General features: G+C 44.7%; 1 protein-coding gene and 2 long non-coding RNA genes across 4 annotated transcripts in view; 2 read left to right on the top strand and 1 right to left on the bottom strand.

The window, feature by feature from the left end:
• ARHGEF38 (Rho guanine nucleotide exchange factor 38) overlaps positions 1 to 23,054 on the bottom strand; it is a 39,019-nt gene extending 15,965 nt beyond the window's left edge. The window contains exons 1-5 of the mRNA XM_014940323.1: positions 22,693 to 23,054; positions 10,875 to 11,062; positions 8,250 to 8,373; positions 3,786 to 3,933; positions 795 to 812 (exon numbers count right to left, since the gene is read on the bottom strand). Of these exons, the coding sequence (XP_014795809.1) occupies positions 795 to 812; positions 3,786 to 3,933; positions 8,250 to 8,373; positions 10,875 to 11,062; positions 22,693 to 22,888 (674 nt within the window). The 5' untranslated portion in view covers positions 22,889 to 23,054. The remainder of the gene's footprint in view (positions 1 to 794; positions 813 to 3,785; positions 3,934 to 8,249; positions 8,374 to 10,874; positions 11,063 to 22,692) is intronic.
• On the top strand, positions 223 to 17,476 carry LOC106886994. Of its 2 annotated transcripts, none has more exons than XR_001411775.1 (7): positions 223 to 356; positions 13,373 to 13,555; positions 13,946 to 14,078; positions 14,963 to 15,102; positions 15,738 to 15,873; positions 16,037 to 16,175; positions 17,385 to 17,476. It is a non-coding gene; the product is annotated as an uncharacterized LOC106886994 (long non-coding RNA). The 2 variants fall into 2 exon arrangements; XR_001411774.1 differs by having other exon boundaries at positions 15,738 to 15,951.
• LOC106887003 lies at positions 19,739 to 22,681 on the top strand. Its single transcript, XR_001411777.1, has 3 exons — positions 19,739 to 19,767; positions 20,803 to 20,961; positions 22,611 to 22,681. It is a non-coding gene; the product is annotated as an uncharacterized LOC106887003 (long non-coding RNA).
• Positions 23,055 to 27,774: the final 4,720 nt, after the last annotated feature.

Below are 27,774 nucleotides of genomic sequence, written 5' to 3'. Positions count from 1 at the left end.
GTAGGATTTTGGCATGCAAGTCCTTCAAAATCTATTTTACTCTGATCTTATTTATGACATGCAATTGACTTATTAACAAGTTATCTGACTTTACAGGTGTTCATCTCCTACCAATATAGAGCATGCTTGATCCACTTGTCTCAACATTTCTGTCTGGGATTGTAATAATTTTCTTCAGTTCAGCTAACCCCTCCTCTGACCTCTCCCTGCAGGTAACTTTAGGAGATGCTGCATTTCAATGATCCCAACCCGCTGGATGTCCAGAAACTGCAGCTGTGATAAACTCTCATTTATGGCTTTTCAAAGATGTCACATTTGGCACAGAAGTCCCTCAACCACAAGTTATCAGTGACTGGGTGAGTATTCTGGCAAAGTGTTGCAATGAGCTTGTTCTTTTCTGATGTTCTTCCAGCCATTGTCGGAGGGAAGATCCTAAGTTGGACTTCTTATATAGGGCTCCTCCTGGGGACCTCAATGTTCTCTAGTCACATTTATAAGACAGAAGGGTGATAATATAGGGCTCCAAATGAACTGCAACCAAATTAAGTGGCTTCATAAAGCATGTTTTGAAAGATACTGCAAAGGTAGTACAGTGGTAATCAGAAAACTAGACAGGCTTAGGGAAATTAAAACTGAGAGTCTTTGTCATATATGTCCTGGAAAAATCTATGGGTTATACTGACACAAAAAGCTTGTGTTCTTAAAATTTCGACATGTACAGTTTTAAGCATACTGAAGATAAATTACAGATATTTTAAAGATTACTTTACATGTAAGAAAAGCATAGTACTTACTCTTCCTCATATATCTTTCTGCAAAAGAGAAGAAAACAAAACATGTATTAGATTCCTCCTAAAAGGATTTATACAGATCAGGGGCCAGATTCTCAGATACACTTCAGTGACACAGAGCAGCCGTAACTGGCCAGTTAACTTAGGTTTATGGCTGCTGTGTGTCAGCTGAACTGCAAGAAAACAGCCAGAGGGTACCGCTGAATCTTGCCCTATATCTTTTTGAAAGGACAGCCCCGAATGAGAAAGGATTGTCAGTAACCTGGCTTTGGCTACAAGACCCAGCCTTGTCTTAACACTTAGAGAAGGAAGTTTAGGTCACTGTGCTAACGACGGTAAGTAAGATCAAGTCCTTAACACAAAAAGTAAAATTAGACATGTCATTCTTACACTTTACATACATTCCCATCTACTCTCTTTAAATGGAAATGTATTTCTGAATGAGAAAGAATCCATTTCAGCCTTTTAGGATATAGAATCAATGAAACTGTTAAGTTTTTTGTAGGCTGCACATCAACTGAAACCTCTTCAGAGTAGGATGGTGTTGATACAAATACCGAAAGCAGCAGGGGCATGTAGTTTGGAAACACGCAAACACGTAAATAGGATATTTTCCTTATGGTATGAATTCACTCAAATGCATGGGAACCAAGATGTCGCTGCATCTCTGTGTTAGGCTTTCCTGACATCACATCATCAGCCACTGCTTTTTGACTGCCTACACTCTTATCTCCTTGCCCACCGGTGCCTGACTGAGCATCTGGGAGCTGGTGCTTTCATTGCTTCTGCACTGTCAGCACTCTGCGTGCTTATGACGTCCCTCTGCCCCTTGTAATAGTTGACCAAGCTACTTCAGGCTGAAAGCAGAGCAGGTAGTTGCCAGCAGCCTTTCATTTTCACCAGCTGCATTTCTTTGGCTAAGCTAGCAAACAGCATCCCCAGTTTGCATAATCGCTGCTGAAACACGAGGCTCTACAGAATCTGGATTCACACATGTCTCCAAGGCAGACACCTACATTTTGGGATGGAATTTCTCCTCTTCAGTCAATGGGAGGAATAGGGATCTCAGCATGCCTAATTAAATCTGATTTGTCTGTACAGATGTGCAGAGTGCCACTCTCAAATTGCTCTTGATATAGAAGTTGTTTTTCACATGGCAGATATTACTCAACTGAGGAACACAAGCCCTTACCAACGTTAGCCCATTTTAATTTAAAAAAAAAAAAATTAAAAATGGAACAATATGTTTCCAAGGAAAAAAAGATTATTTAAGAAGTAAACATTTTTCAAGAATAGTTGTCACCAGCCCCTGCACTTATTATGTCTCACAATGAAAAACAGCCTATAACTTATTTGGTAAAAATGCTGCATAATTTTCTTCCTAGGACAAGTATTCTTCAATCAGAAGTAACAGGCTTAGGTGACCACAGCTCTGCATTTGTGTGTGCACTTTCAGGTCTTCGTATTTGAATTGGCTGCAATCTTGAGGCACTGGGAAAAACACAATGTAGTATACATGCACCAGTGCTTTTTTCATTGGTTCCTGTTTAAAGGCTAATCAGGAAAGAACAAGACAAAACAAGGCTTCATTGTGAGGAAGGCTTTGTCACTTCCTGCTAGCAAAGGCTACAATGGCTCAGCAGAAAATATCCTTTCTCTTCACAAATCCCAGCTGTGATGTTGGAACAGGAGCTCCTCTTGCTGGCTCTGGAATTCAAGTGGCAGCATCCACCCTAGCATGGGGACGCTATCTTTTGTCTTTATTTCCTTCCAGGTCCCTTTGTCTCAGCAGCAGGGATGACTGAATGACAGTAGCAGCTTCTCTTGATTAGCCAGAAAAGAATATTGTAGGCATCAGCAACTAAAACACCCCCTTAGGGGAGATACCTGGCCATCCATTAGCCTGAGAGCCTGAGTATATATGAAAATCTATTTCTTTCAACTTCCAGGGTAGCTAAAGCCTAAGTACCCTACACATATACTTTGTTATGTATTTAATAACTGGAGATGTTGAACAAAATAAGCCTTATTTTCAACATAATCTGTCTTCAAAGCGAACGTTTATCTTTTCATGTTTTTAATATTTTCCTCCACCGCTCTTTCTAGATTTCACTTGGACATACTTCCCGTCTCCTAAGTCTTAACGCGTCTCTGCACACTGATCACTAACTGGGGTGTGGTTGAAATATCTGTTGCTGATGTTACACTCCATTATTTGTGGTAGCTTTACATCTCTCCTACCAGCATACAGCATGGGCCTTTTCCTGGGGCTGGAGCTAGACCTCTGATCTCAAAGACTGTGGTGTGTTCCCTCCTGTGATGCTTTTGGGAAAGTGAGGGGGCAAGGGGATTTATGGGTGGGAAGAGAAGCACTCTCCATGGAGGGGATGAGGTGGTTCCTGCAACTGGCTGCAGGAGGAAGCCACGCTGGAGGAAAGGTGGATCCATAATTCTGCAGCATCTTAACTCATTTTCCTGAGGGGCTGGCACTGCATCTTCCATTGGTGGGACCTGCCAGCTTGTTCCAACACTGATTGCTCTCAAACCCCCATCACGAGGGGTCCAGCACCACACAGCCGCTCCAGATACCTGTGACCTTGCAACAGGGGCCCAGAAACACCAGTGCATGTGAGTAGCTCTGTTACAGGCTATTTTAATTCAAGCCATAGAATTGCTGAAGATGAGGGCAGCGTGTTTCCTGGGAGCTGGGCAAGGGGTTCCCAATAGCCCCTGATATGATCCAACATTTTTTTGCCAGTACAGGGCTAAGGGAAGAGCAACCTTTCTTGCGCTATTTTTTGCCATCTTAGAGAGAAAGAAATCTAATCATGGCCCCTGGCTTGTCATCTTTTCATGAAAGCAGCATAAGCCAGAGCTCCCAGCAAGCCTCATAAAACTCCGGATTTACAGGGGACCTTTCATCTACATCCATTTAAAATGTTCCCTGCCAGGCAACTGACTATGGACGGAAATCATCATTTGAAAAGATCTTACTTTAAGGACTGTACACAGTGTCTTAAATGCTGCTTCAGTTCTTCATCCTTTTCATAGGATTCCAGTATGGTGTGTGCATCATCATGGCGATAGCAGTAGATTTTATACGTGTCTTCTAGTGGGCCTTTAATCTGCAAGAACACTTCCCCTGTTAAGGAGAAAAACAAAGCGTGTCAAGCCAGACAACAGCATCTCAGAAGGAGTTTTATTATTCCACCACATTAGCCGTGAGCTAAAAAGGCTGGCTTCCACTTTACTTCCCTTAGAAACGATCTTGCGTGTTTATGTGCATTATTTATTACATGTATTTCTCAGCTGCTCATCTTTGTCATAGCCAGGCACCATTATATCGGCGTTAATGCACAAAAATTCCCTCAGGAAAAGGCATGAAATCTCTACACCCTGCTCCCCTTCATACACAACCCCCTAATTCCCTGCCCCACCTTAATGCCCCTTTGGTGGAAACCACACAGGAGAGCTTAACTGTTAAGGGGAGACCTTTTCTGTGTTGTGGGTTGGCAGGAGGGAGGAATGTAAGCCTGTTAATTTTCCTTTTGACTTTTTTTTTCATCTGAATATGAACTTAAATGGGTTATAACAGGAATAATGACTTCATCTCCCATTAGCCATTTCACTTTTATCTGTTTTGCAAAATCCTGAAATGGCAATTGTTATGGCCTAGAATAGAGATTTTCCTTCACATGACAGAGGAACCACTTCCACCCCTCTCCTAACTAAATAAAACCACTGTGGATTACAGCCATTTTTATATAGTATTTAGGTTTACATACAATTGAAAGGGGAAAACATTTCCATTTCCAGTCCTCTACACCACCATTTCCCCCCAAAAGAACAGTTGGGAATTTTAGAGGCACTAAAGTAATCCATCGCCCATTTCCCATTTAATTCTGGTGCCTAATTCTCTCAGCCAAGAACTCCTGTAAGAAATACCCGAGCGGAGACATCTTCTACTGAGATATTCATTCAGCTCTCACACTCTTACGTTGCAGTGCCCTGATCAGCACCCCTGGAAATGCAAATAATAAATAACAGCAATGGTGAAAACTCCCATCTCGGGCATTTACTGAAAATTACATCTATGTGGCAACGGGTCCAATGTTTTATAAACATTCCCGTTGAGTTATAGCGATGATTATTAAAGTTAAAAGCCGAACACCACATTAATTGGGAGCTCTCTATTCATTCACAGAGCGAGCTCCAAGCTGTCAGGCATACTGCATGTTTCATCCTGACCGGAGTGGGCTGTTTCATAATACATTGCATTGAACTGCTCCGTCTTAAAGTGAAAAATGATTCAGTTACCACAGTAACACAGCTCTGGGTTTTTTCCCCTAGCAGCGAAGGTTAACTGGGCTGTCTTAATGCACGTTGGTTTCAAGGTGCAAATAAGGGAACAACAATGACGGAGCCAAGACCACACGAGTTCATTTCAGTTACTGTAAGGGCACAGTCAGAAAAGCACCGGCATCTCATAGTTAAATGCTCTTCAGCCATCTGTCTTCTGCTTAATGCTAATGCTGATGGCTACCGATGCACATTGCATCCTGACTCTCCCATCAACTCTCTGTACAGGCCTTTATTAACCAATGGTGTAAAGGGAACCCTTAACAAGCTTTGTCTTTATCCTTCTCCCTTCTCAGAGATGCTGAGCTCTCACAATGTTCACTAACTTTAAGCAGAGCTCCAAGTGCTTGGTACGGCCCATACTATGCTAAGCCCTCAAGAGAGGTTATGTTTTCAGTAGCAAAAATGCAAGCTAGAGGCTTACAGCTTATTTTAGCATATGCTAGAGTCTGGATATCATCATTCTCTTCTCCAGAATGAAGGAGATGAGCAAGATCCACTCACTGATGTATTGTGCCACAATGACAGATACTTTCATTGATGCTCAATGACAAGAAAAATTATGTGCTGATTTCACAGATAGGGCCTTTTAAAAGTAGATGGATTTCTTAAGCCTAAAGTCCTTCTTGGTTCTGAGCCATATAGACTGAATCAGATTAGCTTCAGGCATATCACTGTGGGAGCTTGGTTTATGGACCAAAACCACATTGTATTTGGGCCCAGATTTAAAAATGCAGAGTCTTTTGTGCACTCTGACAGATGCAAATCTGCCTCATGCCTCTTCTTAAGTGTGGTGGTCGCCAGCCTCAAAGGGAAAATCCTAGGAGCAAGGCTTGAGCAACAGAAATGGTTTCTCCCTGTGGCTTTCAGTGGTATTTCCTGTGTCAACATGACTGGGAGAGAGAGGAAGAAGGGGTCTAATAGCTAAAGCAAGGGTGAGGGTACCAAGGCTTCATATTCCTCTGAATACAGCATCCAGAACAGAGAGGATGAAAAATACAGGAGAGAACTAGAAAAGGTATTTAACCTCGGTGGCACCAAGCACCACAAAAACTCTGTCTAGCATTTTAGCTCAGATTAAGAGAGGGCTTTTGAAGTCAATCTCTCAGTAGTCCTCATCTCCCATGCCTTGGCTGTGTGGTGGAGCAGACACAGACACACAAACTGGACTCCTTTGAGGAAGGTAATTATCAGAAGACACATTCCAAGGGCACATCTTATGCAATCCAACTATAAAGGGCATCTCTTAAACCACAGGAGCAGGCTACAGCCAATCTGAAGTAAAACCTCTTGAAATGCGTATTATGGGTACCAGGTCCTCAGCAGCAACTGTTTCACTCTGCAAGTCTGCTTCTATTGGACATTACTATTTGTCAATGTGGACATAGCATAAGGTGTGGAAAAGAAGACATGAATACAAGCGACCACATTGGTTTGGTTTCAGACCAGTGAGATAGCAGTGCTCCTCAACCTCACCATGACTGGGTTGCCTTCCAAAGTCAGATATTTCAATGGAAGATGTTTAAATACCATAAACCTGATAGAATATGACAGGTATGTTAAATATTCTCAGCCTGCTTTTTCTATAGACTGGCTTTAACAACTTTTAGACTGATTATGAAGATCTTTAAATCAAAATTATCACCTTGATGTACTTTTACAGGATGACAAACTTACTAACTTATTGCTTAGAGTTATGCAATTATTCTCCCTGCTTTTGTCTCAGCCTTGGGAAGAACATCTCATGCCTTACTTGCCATTTTTTCTCTGCCATAAGTTAGCCAACTCTGTGATCCACAATCCCATACATTTTCATGGTTCTTTGGCTGATTCTGGACAAATACACCCTAGTAGATGGATGAAATTGTTTGCCTTTACTTCTGGATGTGGCAGGGAACTAAAAGGATGATTCTCTTGGCTGTGAGAAAGGCACTTCCTGCTAGAATAGAACATTGCTTATTAAGGGTATGACTCATCATGATGCACTTTTATTGAAATACCGCCAAACAACACAATCGCATCAAACTATGTTAAGCTGTTGCCTTGGCAAACCAGATTGAGACGTGCTAGGATTAATTCTTTTTCCCAAGCCTCACATGTTTTAATACCATGTTTCTTAATCAAATGGCAACCAATAATTTTTTACCCCAGTATTTGTGAGAGGAGGGGTCCTTTCTCTAAGATGTTACCTGTGGTTTGTGGTCAGTTCAGGGAAGAACGAACCTCTCTGATCTCTGAATCATGGCTGGAAGTTTTTTAAACTAAACTGGCTGACTTTGCACTGAAGTAAGTTAAGCATTCTCACCTGATCCCTTAAGGTGGGTGACCTACTGTCTCTGAACTGAAGAAGCAGTTATGGGAGAGCTGATGAGCGGTAACTTCTTAAATCTCTCCAGCTGTGCCAGAATGTCAAGTGAACAGATCACAACCTTAACATTCATGGCCTGATCTGCAGCACATGTGACTGTTGTGGCAGATCCAGGCCCAACCTGTTTGCTGAAAATATCCATGATCCCTACAGACATTCCTGCACAGATGCCCACAAACTTCCTATCAATTACTGCTTTCTTGCCTCTAATGACCATGGCCCTGTTAACCACATTTAACCACCTCTTACATTAATTGTATTGCCAGTAGATACTTTTGCAATGTTTGGGGGGAGGTGGAGGGTGGGGTTGTGACATGGTTATTCCAATAATTTTTAACGTTTTTCTTGAATGGGACACTTATGAGCATGCAATATAAGAGTTGGTGAGCAAAGTTAAGTAGGCAATATCAAACTAGATGAGAAGGATTATAATCAGTATGTGGCATAACTCAGTGCTGCAGTTTTTACTCACGCTAAACTCACTCTCTCCTTCCTTCCTTCCTTCCCCTCAACATCCAGATGGATGGAAAAAGAGCATCATGATCATACAAGTACAGTAGAGCAACTGGACAGGTTTCACATGTCATTTTTCCTGTGTCTTTATGGACAGCTTTTAGCATGTCAGCCTCTGGGGGTGGTACTAGTTAAGTCTGATGAGGGTAGAGAACAGGAGAGTGTTATGTTTATTCTTTCACGTAGCTTTGTAGAACTCAAGAGGACAGTAAACATACCGATTATTTGCATGGGTGGTTCCACATCTGTCGTGGCTTCTTCCAACAATGACAGCAGTTTGGCTGATACTTGATGGACCAATTCAATGTTGCTAAACAAGCCATCCACGTCAAAGCGAGCAATCTAATGGAATACAAATATTAAGCAGCTACCCACGAAGGATAAAGAAGGACATTGTGTATTACAGACCTCCTCTTGCTATGCCCCGAGTGTTCAACACTCCAGGAAGCACCACTTCTGCAAAACCTCATATAAACATCCTCCTGTGACTTCAAGGACACATACACAGTTTTCAGATTAGTAAAATACGGTTGACGCAGTTAACAAAGGGCATTTTATCAAGTGCTTTTAACCTTATTTTGAACCATTCCTAATCTGAAAGTGTTTACCTAGGAAGGAAATAAATATTATCATCTCAATAAAGAAAAGATCCTCAGCTGGCTTTACAATGTTTGTTTACTTTCCCACCGAGGAAAAGAATAGCTGACAGTGGGTTTGATTCCCTAATTATCAGTTGCTAACAGAGGCTACATAAACTGAGACCTTGGCACTTTGGTGCCAGCTACCAGGTATAAAGACTTCCAGCTGGTAGTACTATTTTAAGTTAGTTGTCCTTATAGATCCAAAAATACAGTCAAGATCATATACTTTCCACTAAAACAAACACATTTACAATTCTGGGTATTAATATAGCCTTAAGAGCTTCCTACAAAGCCTGGGCGCACAACATTGACTTCAGTGAACTGCATCAACTTACACCAACAGAAAATTTGGTTCTGTGTCCCTACTCATTTTAGAGCAAGTAAAAAATTTCCAGGACACATACTTTTAATGCAGTAGTTATGTATTTCCTTGCACAGCAGGGCAATAGTTAATACTCAGGGACAATTGGAGATAGCCAGTGGTAACGTGGTAATACCCAGAACAAAGGCAAGGCTCATTTTGACATCCATCTCTCCATTAGAAACAGAATTGCTGACTTACATAGCAGCTTACCAGTTGCCAGGAGGATCAAATTGCATGCTAATGCAGTTAATTTCTTTATAACTATTATAGGGGCTAAAACATGTTTTATCCATTTGGAAATATGAAACAGATTCATTGCTAGGTCAATTTTCTAAATGCTATCCTTCTCTAAACATATTACAATTTTTCAATACGGTAGTTTATCCGAGAACTAGCCTTAAAACCATATAACATTCTTGAAAGCCTTTCAAAAATGCAGAGGTTATTACATTAGGATAGTTATAATCGCTAAATTACTTTTCCTGTATACATCTAGCACAAGACGTCTGACCTCAGCTCCAGCACAATGCCTACTTAGGATTTGGAACTACGCTGTGCATGGACACTTAACACAGGTTAATACAGTGCCAAAGGACAAAGAATCAAAGCATATGTTCTCTGTTGGCTGGAAAAGAGCAAAGGAATACAATACGTTTGTCAAAAACCACAGTGAGTTCAACCAGGGAGTACTCTTACTCGGTGCTGGCAAAGCTGGGGAGGGAGTCAAGTGGAAATGACTTCTAAGTGGATGAACAAGTGAGGAGGAAGAAGTCAAGAACTTCTTAAAGTTATGCCAGCAGATGCCAGCTCTTCTGAAAATGGATTGGAACAAACTCTGACAGAGTTTTAAGAAAGAAAAAAGGTCCTGCAGGAGCTTAAACAGCACAGGCTTCAACTGGCCGCAGCTTTTCCCAAAGAGGCAGTGCCAATGCCATCTGAAGACACTTTGGAACCTGTACTTTGTCACCAATTTAATGAGAAATGCTACATACAGAACACTTGGTTTAAGGTCTGTTTAAAATGATTTTTATTCTGTATTAGCAGCAGAAACCATTTGTGCAGCCTCTGTGAACACTATGTTGCAGGCCCCATAAATACAAATCTTTCTCTGGACAAAGCTCTTCTATTCCCAGCTTTTGGCTGCACAATTTTTCTACAAATTGAAATATTGTTCAGGAAAAGGTGCTCTTTGAAGTCTCAGCTGAAAAAGAAAATGGGTCTCATTGGCCAAATAAGATCTTTTGCCTGAAAGATAGTTTATGAGCCTTCCTTCTTAAATGTACCTTTTCTGTGTAGAATGCAAATTTCTGAAGTGCTCACTGGTCTGTCAGGCATGGTGTTTTCCACCAGAGCTGTCTGAAAGGCTGGATAAAGTTATCTTTATGACTGAATTTAACCTTGATGGGGAGGTTCATGCTGTTTGAGGTTGTCATCATGGAAAATACTCGGTTTTATTGGCTTTTACTGCTTTTGGAGGTGCCGGTAAAGGTCTGCCAGGGCATGTACCAGGGGTTATAATTACAGAGGAGTACAGAGAGGTGGAAGCTACTATTGCAGCCTACGAGCAGGGATACAGCATCCAAGCAGCCCTCTGGGGCAAGTACCTTGATGCAGGCTTTATGCAAGGGCAGCACAAGTGTCAGGAATGTATCTGAGTTCCCACTCTCCTCGCTAGAGCCCTGGCACATCCCTTTCCAGAAAGCTAGCTTTGGACCTGCTCCCGGCACCGTGTCGCTCTCGTGCTGACACTTGTGCTTGCATTAACATCATCTGCAAGCAGAACGTGGGTGAGTTGAGACCTTGACGTCACTGCTTCGTCCTCCGCCCCCGGCACTCACCTGCTTGTTTCTCAGGGGCTGAATCACTTCCTTGATGCAGAGATCCAGGTCGCTGATATAGTCTTTCTCTGTCTGCATGAGTTCTGTGATGATTTTCGCCCTCTTGGCCATCATGCGTCTGGTAACTTCTTCTTTGTCCTCCGGCAGAGTGGCAGGAGTTGAAGACCCTGTCTGCGGGGCCATTTTTTCTGTTTAAAAGAAGGAGATTTGTGAGGAGCATCATAATACAGCATGCTCACCCGGCTTGTCCCGCGTGACCGTGGTGGAATGTAACCGATGCCCATTGGAAACTCCCAAATCACCATGGGGAGCAGGAAAAGAATCATAAGAAATGGCAATTCCTAATCAGACTGAGTGTCGTCCCATCTCCCTCCTTTAAAAGTGGACACAGATTTGGGAAAGGAAACCATCCGTTTGGCGGTAAGAGGATAACCCATCACCGGCTCCCCTGGCTTTGATGTCATGCATGTGGGCAGAAGTTTTCCATGGAGCACAGGAGGGTCTGATCCTTGTCACTCTGAAATTCAAGGATAGCTGATGCCCTTCTACTCCTTTGAAAACACAGTCTTTGTTTGACATCTATTATGATTTGGAGGGTGGGAGAAAACGTTCCTGTGGAAGAAAAAGGCTGTGTTTACCATAAATAAACTTCACTGGAATAACCTTTGCTCTATACGGTTAATGTTGAATCTATCCATTATCCATGAATCTATCCATTGAATCCTCTCCAGGGAGGCTGAGGGCTGTAGGTACTGGAAGACAAACTTTCAAATGAAGACAGTGTTACTAATGATGATGATGATACCTGCAATTCTGTTTAAAAAGATTTCTTTGAAAGAAGCAAAGGAATTACAGGAGAATATGGGAAAACCTTTAATGATCAAGAAGAAACATTTCTTGGAACAACAGAGATAATTTTTAATGGGGACATGATCAAGAAGAAACATTTCTTGGAACAACAAAGATAATTTGTAATGGGGACATTCTTAACTGTTTTTCTATACTTAAGACGTGGGATATCTGATTTGTTCCAAATGCATGGAAATGCAAGTGAGTCTTCTACAGATAAGTAATATATACATATGTTACAGGATGTGCACACAACCTACTTATCTGTAATTATGGTCTTCTCCTTACTTCTACTTACTTCTCCCTACTACTACTACTCCAGCCTGCAGACACCCATGTCAGCTGTACAAAGGGCACCAAATTTCATCTGTGTACACTGAGAAGCTGTATTTTTCATGAGGGAAAACACACACACACAAAAAAAAAACCCTCAAAAGACAAGTGAAAGATTTCAGAGGTTATGCTGGTGTTTTCCTGCTAGCCACAAGATGGTGCAGAGCACCAACAAAGATGGACATATCATTGCCTCATCTCCGCATTACCCAGGTCATGCTTTGACAGCACGGGCTTTTATTGCCCATGGGTAAAGGACAGGAATCTCTGCGGGGGATCAGAGTGCTACGTCTTTGTGTCACCTTCTTGTGGGGAGCCTGCTGTATAATGAGGCAATAGGAAGCAGTATCTGAAGATTTGCTCGCTGATAGACAATATTGAATATATTGCAATTGTTTGAACTGATTGTCAAGGGCGAGGTCCTGAGTGCTCAAGTGACCACCAACCAGCGTGCAGCTCACCAGTACACCACTGGCCAAGGCTGCAGGTGACAACCTGGAGCTGGACTTGTGGGAAAAGCAAGCAGCTTTCAGCAGGGAGGGCTTTGAGCCATCTCCCCCTAAGAGCTGTACAATGTTCTAAATCCAAGGTATAATCATCCCCAACACTTTCTACAATTACGCTGACCACTGACACCCAGGAAGGACAGTTTTTTTATTAATTCTTCTCCCACCGGGTTTTCTAGTAATGCTGATGTGACCGTAGTTATTGATTTAAGTAGCTGCTTTTGGGACTGCACCTCTGCCTCTCTACTGACAGTTTAAACAGCGAGGACAAGGAACCCAAACAAACCGGGGAGGAGGGGCTGTTTTTTCTGACTTTTTCCTATTTAGATGTACTTTTTACCTTTGAATTTTTAGCCTTGAAGTCTCTGTATAACACAGGCATGAACAATCTGCCCTCAAGTTTGTACACAGCCAATAAAACAGAACCATGATGAGGATGTCTCCTCTTTTGGGCTCTCTTTGGGCTCCTAAAAGAATTTTCAACTGAATCTTGCCCTAGTGAGTCCGTGCCTATGTGAGTGCACGGACTGCACAGGAGCTCACCCTGCTGCAGAGCTCATCCACCAAAGGTTCTGTGTGCTGGAAGAAACAGACTCTGCCCTTACTTTAGTGAGGAGGACAGTAAAATTGGTGCCAGCATCACTCCACAGCTCCCTCTGAACGATCTTTTGCTGGGGTTGCAGAATGAGACCACTTTGCCTGCTGCTTACGTGCTAAAATGGCAGGTGCTTTTCCCTCTAAAAACTTACTATATGTAACTACGCTTATAAATTCAAAAGGAAGGACATGAACCATCCATTTCTGTTCCAGTTCTGCACCAAAATCGGCGTTTTTCTTGAGATATTGGCTGTGAAAAAATTTGCGTGTGTGGGACTGTGTGTGAGAGTTCAGGGCGACTCCTGAGAAAGCGCAGAGAGGACCAGACATCCTGGAAGATCTCAGAAGTAGCCATCTCAGATGCAGCACTGCTATGATATCAGATGGAATTTGAAGGTAAACACAAGATGCCGTGCAAAAGAACTTCCTAATCTTTTATACTGGTGGCAGGGGAGGGCATTATATGAGCAAAATAAAGCCACCGTATCCCACTTCAGGCTTCAAGTCACAATCCCTCAAGAAGCTGTTCTTTCAGTTTATGTCATTAGATCACCCTGATCAAATTTAATTCTTGAATTATGTCAGGGCTCATCTATTATCCTTATTGCATGATAGATAATAATGCCAGGAAAGAAAAAACTATTCTCAACAGGAAGAAATAACCGTGAGAAATATCAGGTAGATGCTGTTTCCTTATAGAAAACATGTTTTTTAATAAATGTATCCTTTTGTTAAAAGTAACACAATTTTCCATTTTCACTCAATACATTCACTTTTTCATTTCAGGCATGTCTGTCTCTATAGAATGCAACAGCAAGATCCTGAAGTGATGATTACAGCCAAAACCTGTGATTTCATGTTCAGCTGATTGCTTTTGACCCGTTTGAGAACATTAGTAGCTTGCTGAAATCCTTGTGGAGTAAGTGAAACTTTAATGAATGCACAAACAGCAAGTGCCTATCTGAAATATAAGCAGACTCGTTTCTACCTGGTAACATGTATTAGCCCCAAAATGGTTTGAGAGAGAGGACTAGCGGCAAGAGACATCGCTGAGCGTTAACTGTTACAGTAAAAATTTGGCTCTTTTGTCCTCAGAGATGCCAGAAAAAAAGAAAAAAAAGTCTCTTGAATGGTTTGTTAGACAGCTACGTCTTAAGACCAGCTCACAAAAAAAGTAATTGAGACTTTTAGTAGGCATAAAAATGTGAAGTAGAAGGTAGTGTTTGCAACTGTTGCTTTGCAATGTAAGTTATCTGCAGGAGTCGCCTTTCTGGAGGACTTTGCTTTGGAGAGGAAGGCTATGGCTTTGGTTTTCCAGCTGTGTACTGAAGTACATATTGAAGTACACAACCCTAGTTGTGTGAAACAAAAGTTTAGCTGTATGTTGACGTGGATAAAGCAGCCACATGTCTTACACAGTTTCTTGCAAGTGTGGAGTCTAAAAATATCCCCCAGATGGAGACATCCAGCAATATAGTGACAGCATGGAGGAGCAGAGCCTGCAAATGTGGAAATCAGCAGCTCTCTTCTAGGTCCAGGGGAGGTATTGGGGGATCCCACAGCAGCCAACCCAAGGAGCAGCCAGAGCAGGTCTGCGTCCAAATTTCCCTGGTTTTTCCACCTAGAGAGTGAGCAGCTCCCAGAGGTCTATTCTCTCCATCCTTCGTCCCAGGTAAAATGCACACATTTGCCCTTAGGGCCAGGACCCAGGTTTCTCCCCATCTGGAACTGAATACTGGCACAGAATATAGCAACGAGTGGTGTTGGTGCATGGAGTGATTAACAGGTCTTTCTGTTACTCAGGCAGCATTTGGAGGACACCAAGCAGCGTTTGGAGGACACCAAGCAGCGTTTGGAGGACACCAAAGGAACGCAGGTTCCACACGCACGCTGACAGAGGTTTTGCCTGGCACAGGGGAGCAGCGAAGGCGTAAGTTATCAAGGTATAACAAACAAATGACAGCAGTGCTGTGTTTTCACCTGTGAAACCTAAGTCACACACCACCCTAGATAAAATCATTCCTCTGTGAAAGCAAGTCCTCAGATAGCCTGTACCCTCAGATAACCTAAGCGATCCCACACGGGAATGTACACCCGCTTTTATCAGCTGGATTTGGGAATGAAACACAGGCAGCCAAGTTCAGAGACTGCTGCTCTGGTAGCTTTCCTCTCCCCTCTAGCATCTCCCCTCGCACCGCAGCCCCAGCTCTGCCTCTTACACCTCTGCTTCCACTGTGGGTGCTGGGAAAGCTGCTGGGGCACAGGGACACTGGGATCCTTGGAAGTGAGGGAGTCTGAAATGGGACAAGCAGTGGGAAAGGATGGAGTGTCCCGCTGCATGTGGGAGAAGTGCATCACATGAGCTAACACAGAAGGGGTTTTACTCCAGATCCTCCTCCCCTTGTGAGGAACCACTTCGTGGGGGTGTCCTTATAGTTTTGCACCGGAGTCATTACAGTTCAACTACATGGTGTAAACATGGTGTGAATTAGATCCGCTGAACTCCAAGTTGGGCATTGAAATGCAAAAGGATTGGGAAAGGGTTGTGGAAAATATCTTTTTTTTCTTTTACTCCTAGACGAAGGTAAGAGCAGCATTGCTCATTGCTCTGCACACAGACTGTGAGTCACACATGTGAGAAGCCCCGCTTCTGAACACCACAGGAGAACACGGCAGGACCAGAATGACCTTGCACCAGTCTTCCTGGGCAACAGGTTCGCTCATAAAATCTGCATCAGAGACTTCCTTGCAATTGGGTCATTCAATCTTTGATCATTTTTCTGTTCCATAAGGTAGAGGAAATATTTACATTCAACACGCAAGTTCTTTTTTCAGTTCCTTGACAGCGGACTGCTTTAATTATATGTGTGCTGACAGGACTACAGAGAGATCCCATGTGACCACGGTGGAAGGGAAGAAAGCTTATCATCGGGTGACAGAAGAATGCCCTTATTGTTCGAGCCAATACTTACAAATAACCCTTTCCAGTGTGTCATACAGGAGTATAAGCATACAGGTATAAGCATACCACTCCTGCAGCGTGGGGCTAATATGTTAATAAAGTTAGAACCAAGGAAGGGCTGCACCTGAACTGCTTCCCCGAGGACATGTGTGTAAAAAAGATATTGAGGTGCTGGAGCAGGTCCAGAGAAGGGCGACAAAGATGGTGAGGGGTCTGGAGAATAAGTCTTACAAGGAGAGGCTGAGGGAACTGGGGTTTTTCAGCCTGGAGAAGAGGAGGCTGAGGGGAGACCTTATTGCTCTCTCCAACTCCCTGAAAGGAGGGTGTAGAGAGATGGGGGTCGGTCTCTTCTCTCAAGTCACAGGGGACAGGACAAGTGGAAATGGCCTCAAGTTACGCCAGGGGAGGTTCAGGCTGGATATTAGGAAAAAATTTTTCACCAAAAGGGTTATCAGGCATTGGAATGGGCTGCCCAGGGAGGTGGTTGAGGCACCATCCCTGGAGGTGTTCAAAAGACGGGATGATGAAGTGCTGGGAGATATGGTTTAGTGATGATGCTCCTTGTTTGTTGTGTGGGTGTCTATTTTTGTCAGTTAGGTTGACGGTTGGACAAGATGATCTTTAAGGTCCCTTCCAACCTAGAAGATTCTGTGATTCTGTGTGCCTCAAGATCTGGCGTGGATTAGCTGTACAGACTGTGAGCTGGGCAACCCACAGCACGAAGTATCCCCATAAAATGTTTGCTAATACACTTAGCAAAGGATCCATAAACTTCCTTGGGCCCTAGACTTCACTCCTTCACCCTGGTTGCTGTGACTGGTTCTGCTGCAGTAGCTCCTAAGTGTCCTGAGCCACACGGCAGGATGTGATTGTGCAAAGTGCTGTGCAAACACAGCAGCACAAAATGGATTCTGCTCTGTAAAAGAGGAGCTCGCTTCCCAGCCTGGCTGCCACTGCAACAATTTCAAGGAATAACGCCGGCTTTTGTGCAAACACAGCAGCACAAAATGGATTCTGCTCTGTAAAAGAGGAGCTCGCTTCCCAGCCTGGCTGCCACTGCAACGATTTCGAGGAATAACGCCGGCTTTATTGCAGTGCAAGTTAACAGAATTAGATAATCCAAGCTTAAATTTGCATGGGAGAAAATAAAAGTATTTGTTAGATTGTGATTTCTCATCACAGGGCAGGGTGGGGGTATTTTCATCAAGCCATCTCCTCCACTTCAGGAAATAATCCCGACTTTTACTCCTTACTGTATTTCAGCAAACCTTACTGTATTTCAGCTCCAAAGATCAATACATTTTGCAGTGAAATAGGATATGACCTGCATTGTAGTCCATGGAAAGTTAATCAGTAAGTACAGTGCAAAGCAAATAAGGAACCGGGGAGAGGCGTGGAGGATCTTTGCTCCTGGCAGGAGGTGCGGGGAGGAAGAAGCAGTGTGCTCTGCAGGCGGGGAGGAGGATGGGATGGAGGAAGGTGCCCTGCTTGGGATGGAGTGAAGGGGGATGAGTTGCCTCTCTGATTGGGCTTTGGTATATCAAGGGGTAGCAGCCGGCCAGGAATTTGTCTAATTTTGCAGGTTGTTGCGTCATTTCTGGTCTCAAGTTGTTTTTCCTAACTACATCAGACACTACATCAGATCCTCTCTTCACCGGTGACACGTGAAACTTGGGGTTCAGAGATGAGCTCTGAGGCAACATATTGTGGTAGCTGTGTGATTTGAATGCCTGTATCTATGACAGGTACGTCACTGATATATTTTAAATGGAACCATATGCAAATCATTGAACAGTGCAGTTGGCCCATTCACAGCTGAAGGTGTAAGGGATAGAATATATAATAGATCTGTAAGTCAAGTATTTTCAAAACGATTTCTCCTGACTACATCAGACACAGGTGAAACGTGAAACTTGGGGTTCAGAGATGAGCTCTGAGGCAACATATTGTGGCTGAAGCTGTACGGGATAGAATATATAATAGATCTGTAAGACAAGTATTTTCAAAACGTGTATTTTGTCACTGAACACTGCAAATGCAATATCTGATTCCTTCTTGGAAACCCACCATTTTCTGTAGCTCAGATTTGACACCAAGCACAAGTTTGGTATATGATTATTAACAAAACCCAACAATCTGTCCAAACCCTAACAGGCAGTGAACAATGTTTTAATTTCCTTTTCATGGTCTACCTTTTTTGGTTGATAGTGTCTATCCCCATGATACAGTGTGTCTTAATCTGCCCTGATCTTGCAAATTTTCACGTGCCAATAACTACATAATCTCTGATTCCTTCTTGGAAACCCACCATTTTCTATAGCTCAGATTTGACACCAAGCACAAGTTTGGTATACGATTATTAACAAAACCCAACAATCTGTCCAAACCCTAACAAACAGTGAACGATGTTTTAATTTCCTTTTCATGGTCTGCCCTTTTTGGTTGATAGTGTCTATCCCCACGATACAGTGTGTCTTAATCTTCCTAATCTTGCAAATTTCCATGTGCCAATAACTACATCAAGCAAACTCCTCTTACCAAAACTTGTAGATACTCACAGAATGGTAGCTTTAGGTTAATTTAAAGACGGATCCCAACATTAATGCAATACATAGATAATAATAAAGTTACTTTTACAGCTGCTATTGAAGAATTTTCTCTATAGAAAAGAGATCAACTCCTACCAGCTAAACAGGTACAGATAATACACTTGAAAACAGAGCTGCTAAATACCATGTTGTGCCATTGCTTAAGGATAGCAGCAAGTTCTTAATTTCTTTTGAAAGGACATATGTGCAGGATTTTCTAGTGAATGTAGAGCAAAGCACTACATAGAAATATAACAGCAGCTGTGTCTTAGCCCTTACAATGACCCTTGGTATTATTTCTGCATCTATCACAAATGCTAGTGAATATGTCTTCCTTAACCCCATTCTTCCTTCTTTAGAAAAGTGATGCTTCTGTCCAGTTGATGGAGAACTATGGAAGAAAAAAAAATATATATATGGCTTGATCAAGGTATTTCTGGAGTCATCCAAGAATGCAGCTACCACCTGAGCTCTGGATGACTGCATGGTTGTGTCACAAACCTGACCTTTGACAGCAACCAACGTATTTTCCACCAACTACAATGGAGCTGCAGCCATTTGATTCTATGATTCTATGTCTTCCTTAACCCCATTCTTCCTTCTTTAGAAAAGTGATGCTTCTGTCCAGTTGATGGAGAACTATGGAAGAAGAAAAAAAATATATATGGCTTGATCGAGGTATTTCTGGAGTCATCCAAGAATGCAACTACAACCTGAGCTCTGGATGACTGCATGGTTGTGTCATGAACCTGACCTTTGATAGCAACCAACGTATTTTCCACCAACTAAAATGGAGCTGCAGCCATTTGGATGTCTTCCTTAACCCCATTCTTCCTTCTTTAGAAAAGTGATGCTTCTGTCCAGTTGATGGAGAACTATGGAAGAAGAAAAAAAATATATATGGCTTGATCGAGGTATTTCTGGAGTCATCCAAGAATGCAACTACAACCTGAGCTCTGGATGACTGCATGGTTGTGTCATGAACCTGACCTTTGATAGCAACCAACGTATTTTCCACCAACTACAAGGGAGCGGCAGCCATTTGATTACCTCACAGGGTGAGTTGAAATAGATGCACTAGCGCCTTCCAGGCTCTTTGAGAACATAATGGTTACTTTGCATCCTGTTTCCTTTTCTGAGAGTAAACCCGGGAGGTGTTGCACAGCCATTCACACCAGATAAGGTACTGAATAGATGTATCTAGTATAATAATTAACAATCAAAATGCTTTGTTGTTGTTTCAATGTATCCTTAATTTTAAAGTGAAGAACACCTGCAGAGGTTTGCACCTTTGACAATGCTATTGTGCTCATGTTTGTAGACCTGCAACAGAGCAAACCACCTCGATTACCCTGAAGATCTGGGTGGTAGGCTCCCTTCTCACTCACTCCCTCTCTATAGCAAACATTTTGGATTCTGTATAAAACAGCAAACCTTAAGAGAAATCCAAGAGCAGAAACTGAATTCTCAGGAGCTTCTTGCTGCTGGCTCACTTGTTTTGGGGTTCGGGTTTTGTTTGTTTGTTTATTTATGGACTTTTATTTGGGGACCTATGTGTCTAGCACACCAAGCTGCACTTTGAGCGTATACTTCAGAGCTGCTGGAAATGGCTGGGGAGGCAACAGCCTGGTTTCTACTCAGGGAACTGTATAAAGCACGCAGAGGACTGGAAAGGCCCTTGAGAGATGTCTTGCCCATGCCTCACCTTGTGCCAGCATAAAGACAGGCTGGTCCCCACGCTCTGCTGAGGCTGCCTGCCACGAGCAGAGATGGAGATCCTCCAGCCTCTGGCTCTCGGTTTCCCAGCCCTGCTCACAGGGAATTCCCTTCTGCAGGGTTTGCTCCTGTCTTACATGTCCTTGTCTGTGCTAATACCAACCACAGTTCTGCAGACTGTCTGTTAGCAACCATACTAACAGAGGACTATAGAAGGGAGGGGCAAACAAACACAGAGCTTTTCCTCCGATTCATAAGAGAAACAAGTGCAAGTTATTACTATTTCTATCTTTTTGCAAAGCATTTACCGTTCTAGGGTGATTGGAGAGTCCCGACCTGGTGATACACAACAGACTTTTTGTTTATGTCCCCAACAGATCTGCTGGGTTTTCTTGCCAAGAATGGAGAACACACAAGCTTTGTGCCAACAAAACCACTTCCCTCACCTTGGAGTAAGCTGCTTCACATCCAAGTGCTAGTGAGAAAAATGAAGAACACAGAGGCATCCAATCACTGCATATCATCGGTGCTGGCAGGTAACACATGAGGTCTGGGATCCATGATCATTATTATCAGATCCAGGCACATCTAGCTCAGCAAAATTTGATCCAGATCAGGCCTTGGCACACAAGCACATTTCTTCCTACTGGGACTGTAAATGTACTTCATAGGAATTTCTACCGACTTTGTATTTTCACTGTGAGGACAGGCAGCTTCTAATCCAATCTAGAGCCTGCAGGTGCCTTGTTAACCCATCACTGTTTTTCTTGAAGAAAGGCGAGCAAGCAGAGTGAGCCGATACCGGGCCGGTGCTTTGCAATAGGTGGCCGTGGCAGTCTCAGCTGGTGGCAGGAGCCGTAAAGCTGGATTTACTGTTTCCTTGGACTGCTGCCATAAACATAACCTCATGCTCTGCCACGACTACCTAGGCGTCCCTGCCTCCCACGGTCCTCATTTTAAACAGGAGACGTTGATGGCATGAATACACCTGACGTGGAACAGAGAGATCTCACGCTTTTTGCTGGGTACCGCTCCGATAACCTTGGCCTCACCTGGGTAACCCCCTTCATAAGTCAAAAACTGCTCTTTTGGTGGGATGCATGCTAGGAGCTTGCCTGCCCAGCCCTAGTGTTTGTACCTGAAATACCCCTGCCAGATCCCTGCAGCCCGTGCCTGACTTAAATGACAATTTTTCATCTTCTCATTGATTAGCTATCACCAGGAGGGAACAGCATAATCAATGACTGCTCTGTTGTTTTCAGCCCATGCAGCTCCCGTAGAAATCCTATTATTTTCAGGTTTATTATTTTATTTTCTGCTTTTATTGTCTCTCTGAAGGAATGCTACTTCCTAATTAAGTGCATGAAAACCGTAATACAGCAACCCAAAGTATTTTCCTGTTTTATTTCCCCATAAAGGATTATTACCATAAGAGTGACTGTCATTAGGCAGGTATATCACTATTAGTAATAGACATTTATATTATAATCATACTCAAACCCCAGATTTGTGATGGGACCCTGTTGTTCAAGACCCTGGAAACCCACAGAAATTTATCAGTTTGTGTTCCAGAGCACTCCCAGATATAGCCATACACATTCTTCATGCTTTTCTTCAATTTGTGGCAACCCATTGAATTTTTGATTGACAGGCCCAATACTGACATAATTTGCCTATTTCTGGTCCAGATGCAATTTAGTTATTTGAAAAGAAACCCTCTCCATAGTTGTAGAATTTGAATCAGTGTATCCATCAAAACATGGACTTGGACGTACTTCAGTTCAGGCTTGTACAATCTGAGCAACAGATAAACACATTTTAGATCCTGGTATTTTTAACTGAAAGAAAAAACTGCCCTTGATGCTTCTAATTAGTTAGCACGTACCCCACTTCGTACAAGACCCCAGCCAAGGACAGACAGGATGGAGCCATTGTATTTTCACATCACTGTTTGCATTGCAAATGCGTTCTGATGACGAACAAGACAGACCCTAGTGGCACATGGATTTTGCAGGAACGCACCAAACCCTTTGATTTTGCATCCTGTCTACAGGACACTATTTAGAAAAATCAGAGGAAATGTTTCACACTCTGGAAGTGGGGGGCAAGGGTGAGAGGGGGCAATTGCTCCCTCCAACTGTGAGCGTGCGGGGACAGAGACTGCTTTTCCCTTCTTTATCTCCAGGCTGCAGCCTGCAGGGTGTCAAGATCCCACCCCACCCCAGAGCATCCCTCGGAGCAGAGCACCAAGTAAGCTTCCCCAGTACCTTGTAATTTCTGGCTGTACTCTGTCCTGTCGGACTGACTCCTCCTCAAGGTGCCATGGTCCCCGGCGGTGGCGGTGCTCTCCACCACAGGTTCCGTCCTCCTCCTCTCCCCCATGTACAGCTTGTTCCTCAGTAGGGTCAAATTCCTCCTCCTGCTCCCCACGCCTTCCTTCCCCGCACAGTCCATGCTCGCCATGGCCAGCCTTGTTCGGCGGTAGCGCTGGCAGGCGGCGTGGGGGCAATAGCTTGGTTTTTAGGGAGGTGAATTCTCTGCCCAGCTGAAAGCTGGTGGCTTTGGGCTTGGAGCAGGGCTCCGCAAGGGCCCAGGCTCAGCCCTGCCACCTGTACCGGAGCAGCTCCACCCCCGGGAAGCTGACGCCCCAGGCAGTGTTTGCATTCACCTGCCTTGTGTGCAAGCACGCCTGGCGGGGCCGGTTCCAGAGCCAGCCCCAAACCGCAGCCACGCACCGGCCCTTTCCCCCCTGCAGGGTACACTCCTTGCCCCGCCGTGGGGTCCACGGGTGCCAGCACCCCCCGGAGCACAGTCGCATCCTCCCAGCTTTGCCTGGGCCACCCCTGCTGCCCGCTAGCAGGGAGATGCCCAAGTGCAGCAGGGCATGGCCACCCTTTCATCGGATGCCCTCCCTTTCATCGGATGCCCTCCCTTTCATCGGATGCCCTCCCTCTCCGTGCTGCTGAAGGCAAGGCACATGGGAAGGGGAGGCCAGCCACCCCCTTGACCCATGCTCCTTCTCCTTCCCCGGAGCCAGCACCCAACCTGCAGCCCGGTCAGGACCTCACCTCCTACCCTATCTAATTGCAGCTGCCAAGCTCCCAACCCCACCGGGGTGCGCAAGCCTTTAGACTGGAAACTCCTGATCTACAGGTTTGGAGGGAGACCGATCCCCCAGGAGGAGGAAGAAAAGAGGTGGGAGGGAGATGAAAACCCCTCTGGGGAGGTGGGAAGCAGTGCGGAGTCCATGCTGGTCTCAAACCAGGCTGTGTCCTGCTTTACACTACGCACAGAGAAGCGACGTGAAAGCCTGCCAAGAACCTCTGGAGGCCGTCGTAACAAATCACCGTGCTCCAATGGGCGAGGAAGAGGACAGCACAACACCTGCTCATAATACCTCTGGATCGGCCCCTGGAAGAGACCTCATTACCCTGTCTGTTAGCAACGGCCTCTGGCACGCAGGCACTGCCTGGTGATTCTCCGTAGCGCCAGTCTAATCAAGCTCATGTTAAAACAGCAGGAGCTGCTGGCATCTAAGCTTGGACCGGACTTTTCCTGGGAAGAGCCCCAACAGCCATCAGTAGCAATCAGCGCCGCTGCTGTGATAGCCGCCCCCCGCGGCCCTCCCTGCCCTCGGAAACGCCTGCTGGGAGCCCCGTGGTGCAGCCTAATCGGTGTCAGTCGCACGCACGCTCGTTGCCACAGCATCTGCCGGGGGACACAACTAACGTCCCTCTGACAAAGGCTGGCATGGATATTGCTTTAGCATCGCCAGGCTGCCTCCCCCAAAGGACGGCGTAGCGGAGAACAACAAGCAGGGATGCGACGTAGTAGCGTAACCTCCTTTCCAACTTTTATTTTTCTTTAAGAATCCGGTCTGTGATGCAACATCCCGATCAGAGCTCCTCGTTTCTACCCAGCAGTGAAAGGAAAAGGGTTATGAAACTGTTAAGCAATTGACGACGTCAAGTGGCAGCACCGTGCCAGTGCTGCACAAAGTGTCCAGCCCAAACACACAGCCTGGCAGAGGAAGAAAGCAGTGAGGGGGATACTGGGAAGACTTTGTGCTCGCGCAGAGAAGTCACGCGTTACGTAGGCAATTCATGGGTTGGTCTCGCCTCCTCTTTGATATTCCCTAAGAAACTCTTAACTGTTTTGCAAGTCAGACCACGAAAGTTCCTTGAAAGGCAGAGCAGTGGTGACAGCGGGGAGAGGCATACGCAGGGACTGACCCAGTGGCACCCTTGTGACAAGCATCGAAGCCCCAGCAACAAGTAAACAGATTAAGGTAGGAGTTGAGGGAAATCAACCATCCCATTTCCTTGCACTGGGGACTTCCTGAGGGCTTTTTTTTTTTTTTTCTGAAGCAATGGCTTGGCATTCAGTGAGGGTGGCAAAACTGGTTTAAACAGTCACCATCCAGAACGCCCCCCTCCCCCAGATAATTTTGTTCCCACTATTGCTGCAAGGTGTAAAACACTCACATTTGAGATGAGATGGAGGAACTGATCTGGCTGAAAGCTCCCTCCCTTCCCCCTTTCCCCTGGGCTATTTTCCATCTGGATCTGTGCTCCTGTTTAGTCCAGCACCCAGCTACGCCAGCAGTTGTGGCAGCATGAGGCAGGGGGTGAGGCAGGGGCACGTGTGGGCAGCTGAGGGTAGGGCTGATGGTGGCTTAAGCCAGCATTGCCCAGAGAAGGTATTGCCCCCAGGTAGGATTTTATGGTGCCATGCTTTTCAGAAGACACAGGCCCCATCATTTATATGAGATTTCATTATATCTATTTAAACTAAGATGGTTTGGGGGAGAACCGGGGAATATATTTTGGCTGGGTGGAGGTGGAAGAACAAACTTTATAAAATTCTTGGCTTTATAGCCTCTCTGCCACATAGGCAGAGTTAGAGCCAAGATAGGATACAGTAAAGTTTGTTCAGGTGCTTATTACGACAGCAATCTACCCACATGCAGAAGTTGTCTTCCTCTTCCTCCTCAACTCAGTGGCAGGGTGTGAAGAGGTATGTGTTCGTTCAGCAAGGGAGCAGTGGCGGGGAAAGCTGGCTGTGGTTTGCAATGGTTTTGTGCTTGCAATGGTTTATGTGGCTTCAGCCAGCAGCACTATTTCTGAGGCAGCCAGGAGCCCAGGGCTAGCTTACACCGCAGTCTGGAAATGTAGATGAGTACCTTCTGCAGCCCCAAAATATCTCCTCTCTGCCGCTTAGCATGGAAAAGGCTGAAAATAGCATGTCTTCTGTGATACTTCCAGTGAGGGGGACACGTTCAGGACCAGTAGCTTCCCTACCCCCTCTAGAGGGAGGGAAGTTTGAGACACATCCTGGTTTATCCATCATCATGTTAAATCCAATGATTATTTTACACTAGTGGGCTGTGCCGGTGCAGTCAGTAGGAGGAATACGTAAAAACAATCAGAAGTGGATTGTAAGCAAGAAACTCTATAAACTCTTATTACTTTTTACTGTACTTTACCTGGAGTATAACAAAATGCCACAGAAAGCACGGTCAGAAGTGCATGTGGAGCACTCCACGTCAGCTGCCACAAGCAATAGTATGAGCAACCAGCTCTCCATTTCCCAATTATTCCTGCTCCATTCTGGCCGCAGTAACAACTGATGGCCAAGCAGTATCAAAGCCACTAATCCGCACGACAAGGGGGAATATTTGGCATCTACGTGGACAAAACGCTCTTTTGACAATTAGCAGGAAAATCTCTCTAACTGCTGTTTGTTGCGCTCATTTAATTCTCCTAAGCGAACTGGAATCCAGTTGATGCGAACGCTCACATAGGAGTTATGTGCAGGGAAGCCACCCTGCTTAAGAGGCAGAACAGGTGCTGGTGTCAACACAGACAATATTGGCATTGTGTTCCCAAGCAACTGTATTAGATGCATATAAGAGCTTATTGTTGTACGGTCAATGCTAACCTTTATCTCGGTATAAATGAGCCGGGAGCGCCATCAAGACTGATGGCCATTAAGTAAGCAAACAGTTATTTGTTTTCTTGCAATACCTCACAGCTGTTACAGAAGATTTCTTTATAACTTAGTATCCTGGAGCATAGATGAAAAATGGTGGTGCGGGGTGACCGCTGTGCCTGTTCCCTTTGATGGGAGGTAGGGACCACTGCTGGAGTCCTGTGGCAGTGACACCGGACTGCCATTTTCAGGTTTGCTCACTGCCATGGCCAGCACGGCCAGCCAGGGGAAAGAGAGTCGCAATATGCAGCCGTGGAGTGAAGTGACATCACCAGCCAGCACAAATTTTGCCCGTGTAAAGCGATTCCACCTGACAGGCAGTGGAGAAGCAGAAAGGTACCATGGTTCTGCTGCAGAAAGCTGACCGACCCTCCTCACAGGTGGAACATGGCAGCAAAAAGAGAAGATGTTTCTACAGCTCCCTGCACCCGTACGAGGAAGCCGAGGTGGCTGTAAAAGCAAGCCTGTACCTCTGGTCACTCTGCCTGTATGCACAAGCCATAGCAAAGGTGTCTTCTCAGGGATAAAAAGCTGAAGCTTTGATAAGAACACTCCCACGTAAGGCCCACTGAGGACTTTGAGCACTGGAAAGTTGCTAGTACGTCCACCCGACCCATTTGCAGATACACCAGTAAGGTAAGAACGGAGTGACGGGTGAGGATAAAAGCAATAAAAGGGGAAGGCTTAAGGACAGGCAAAACTGGAGTCTACACATCGATTTTTTCACAATGAATGAATCAAAATTACTTTGAAATATACATAGGGAAAAAAAACTTCAAACACCTTTCAATAGTACAAAAAGAGAAAAAAGCCTGTCTCAGGTGAAAAGTTACTTAGTGTGGCAGTGTCACCTTCTCTCCTGCTGTTGATCTTGTAGAGAAACAGGTCTTTAGAAGCAGGTGCACAGTGATAATTTCTTTTAGCCCTGTCTATAGTGTTTCTTGTCTAAATATTTGTAGGAGAAATTAATAAAGCATATGCCTGCCGGGGCTCAGGCAAGGCTGTGGGTATTTCTAAGAAGGGATGGCTCAACCTGTCAGGCTGCGCAATCCATCTCCTCCGACTGCTGCGATGCTTTCTTACTCCCAACAAAGACTCTGCCCTACTTTACACCAGACAAAAGGCTGATGCTTTTTTTTGCCGACAGTGAGGGACCCGGCTCTCAAACGAACCACCTGCAAGAGAGGAGAGGGGATGCTGAGAGAAGGGTCAGCAGGGCTTGAGTTGTCCTCACAAGCACCAGTAGATCCCTCACCGCCCAGCCGGGGGCTTTGTGTCAGTCTGTGGAACAGGCCAGGAGCGGGGCCAGCTCCCCAAGGCGCACATCTAAGGGCAGTGCTGCTTTGAAAGGGCTGGGA

This window comes from Calidris pugnax, unplaced genomic scaffold (assembly GCF_001431845.1).
Source record: "Calidris pugnax isolate Ruff unplaced genomic scaffold, ASM143184v1 scaffold34, whole genome shotgun sequence".
In the NCBI taxonomy this organism is placed as follows: Eukaryota; Metazoa; Chordata; class Aves; order Charadriiformes; family Scolopacidae; genus Calidris; species Calidris pugnax.
The sequence above is the reverse complement of the archived record's forward strand: the minus strand, read 5'-3'. Positions and strand labels throughout refer to the sequence as shown.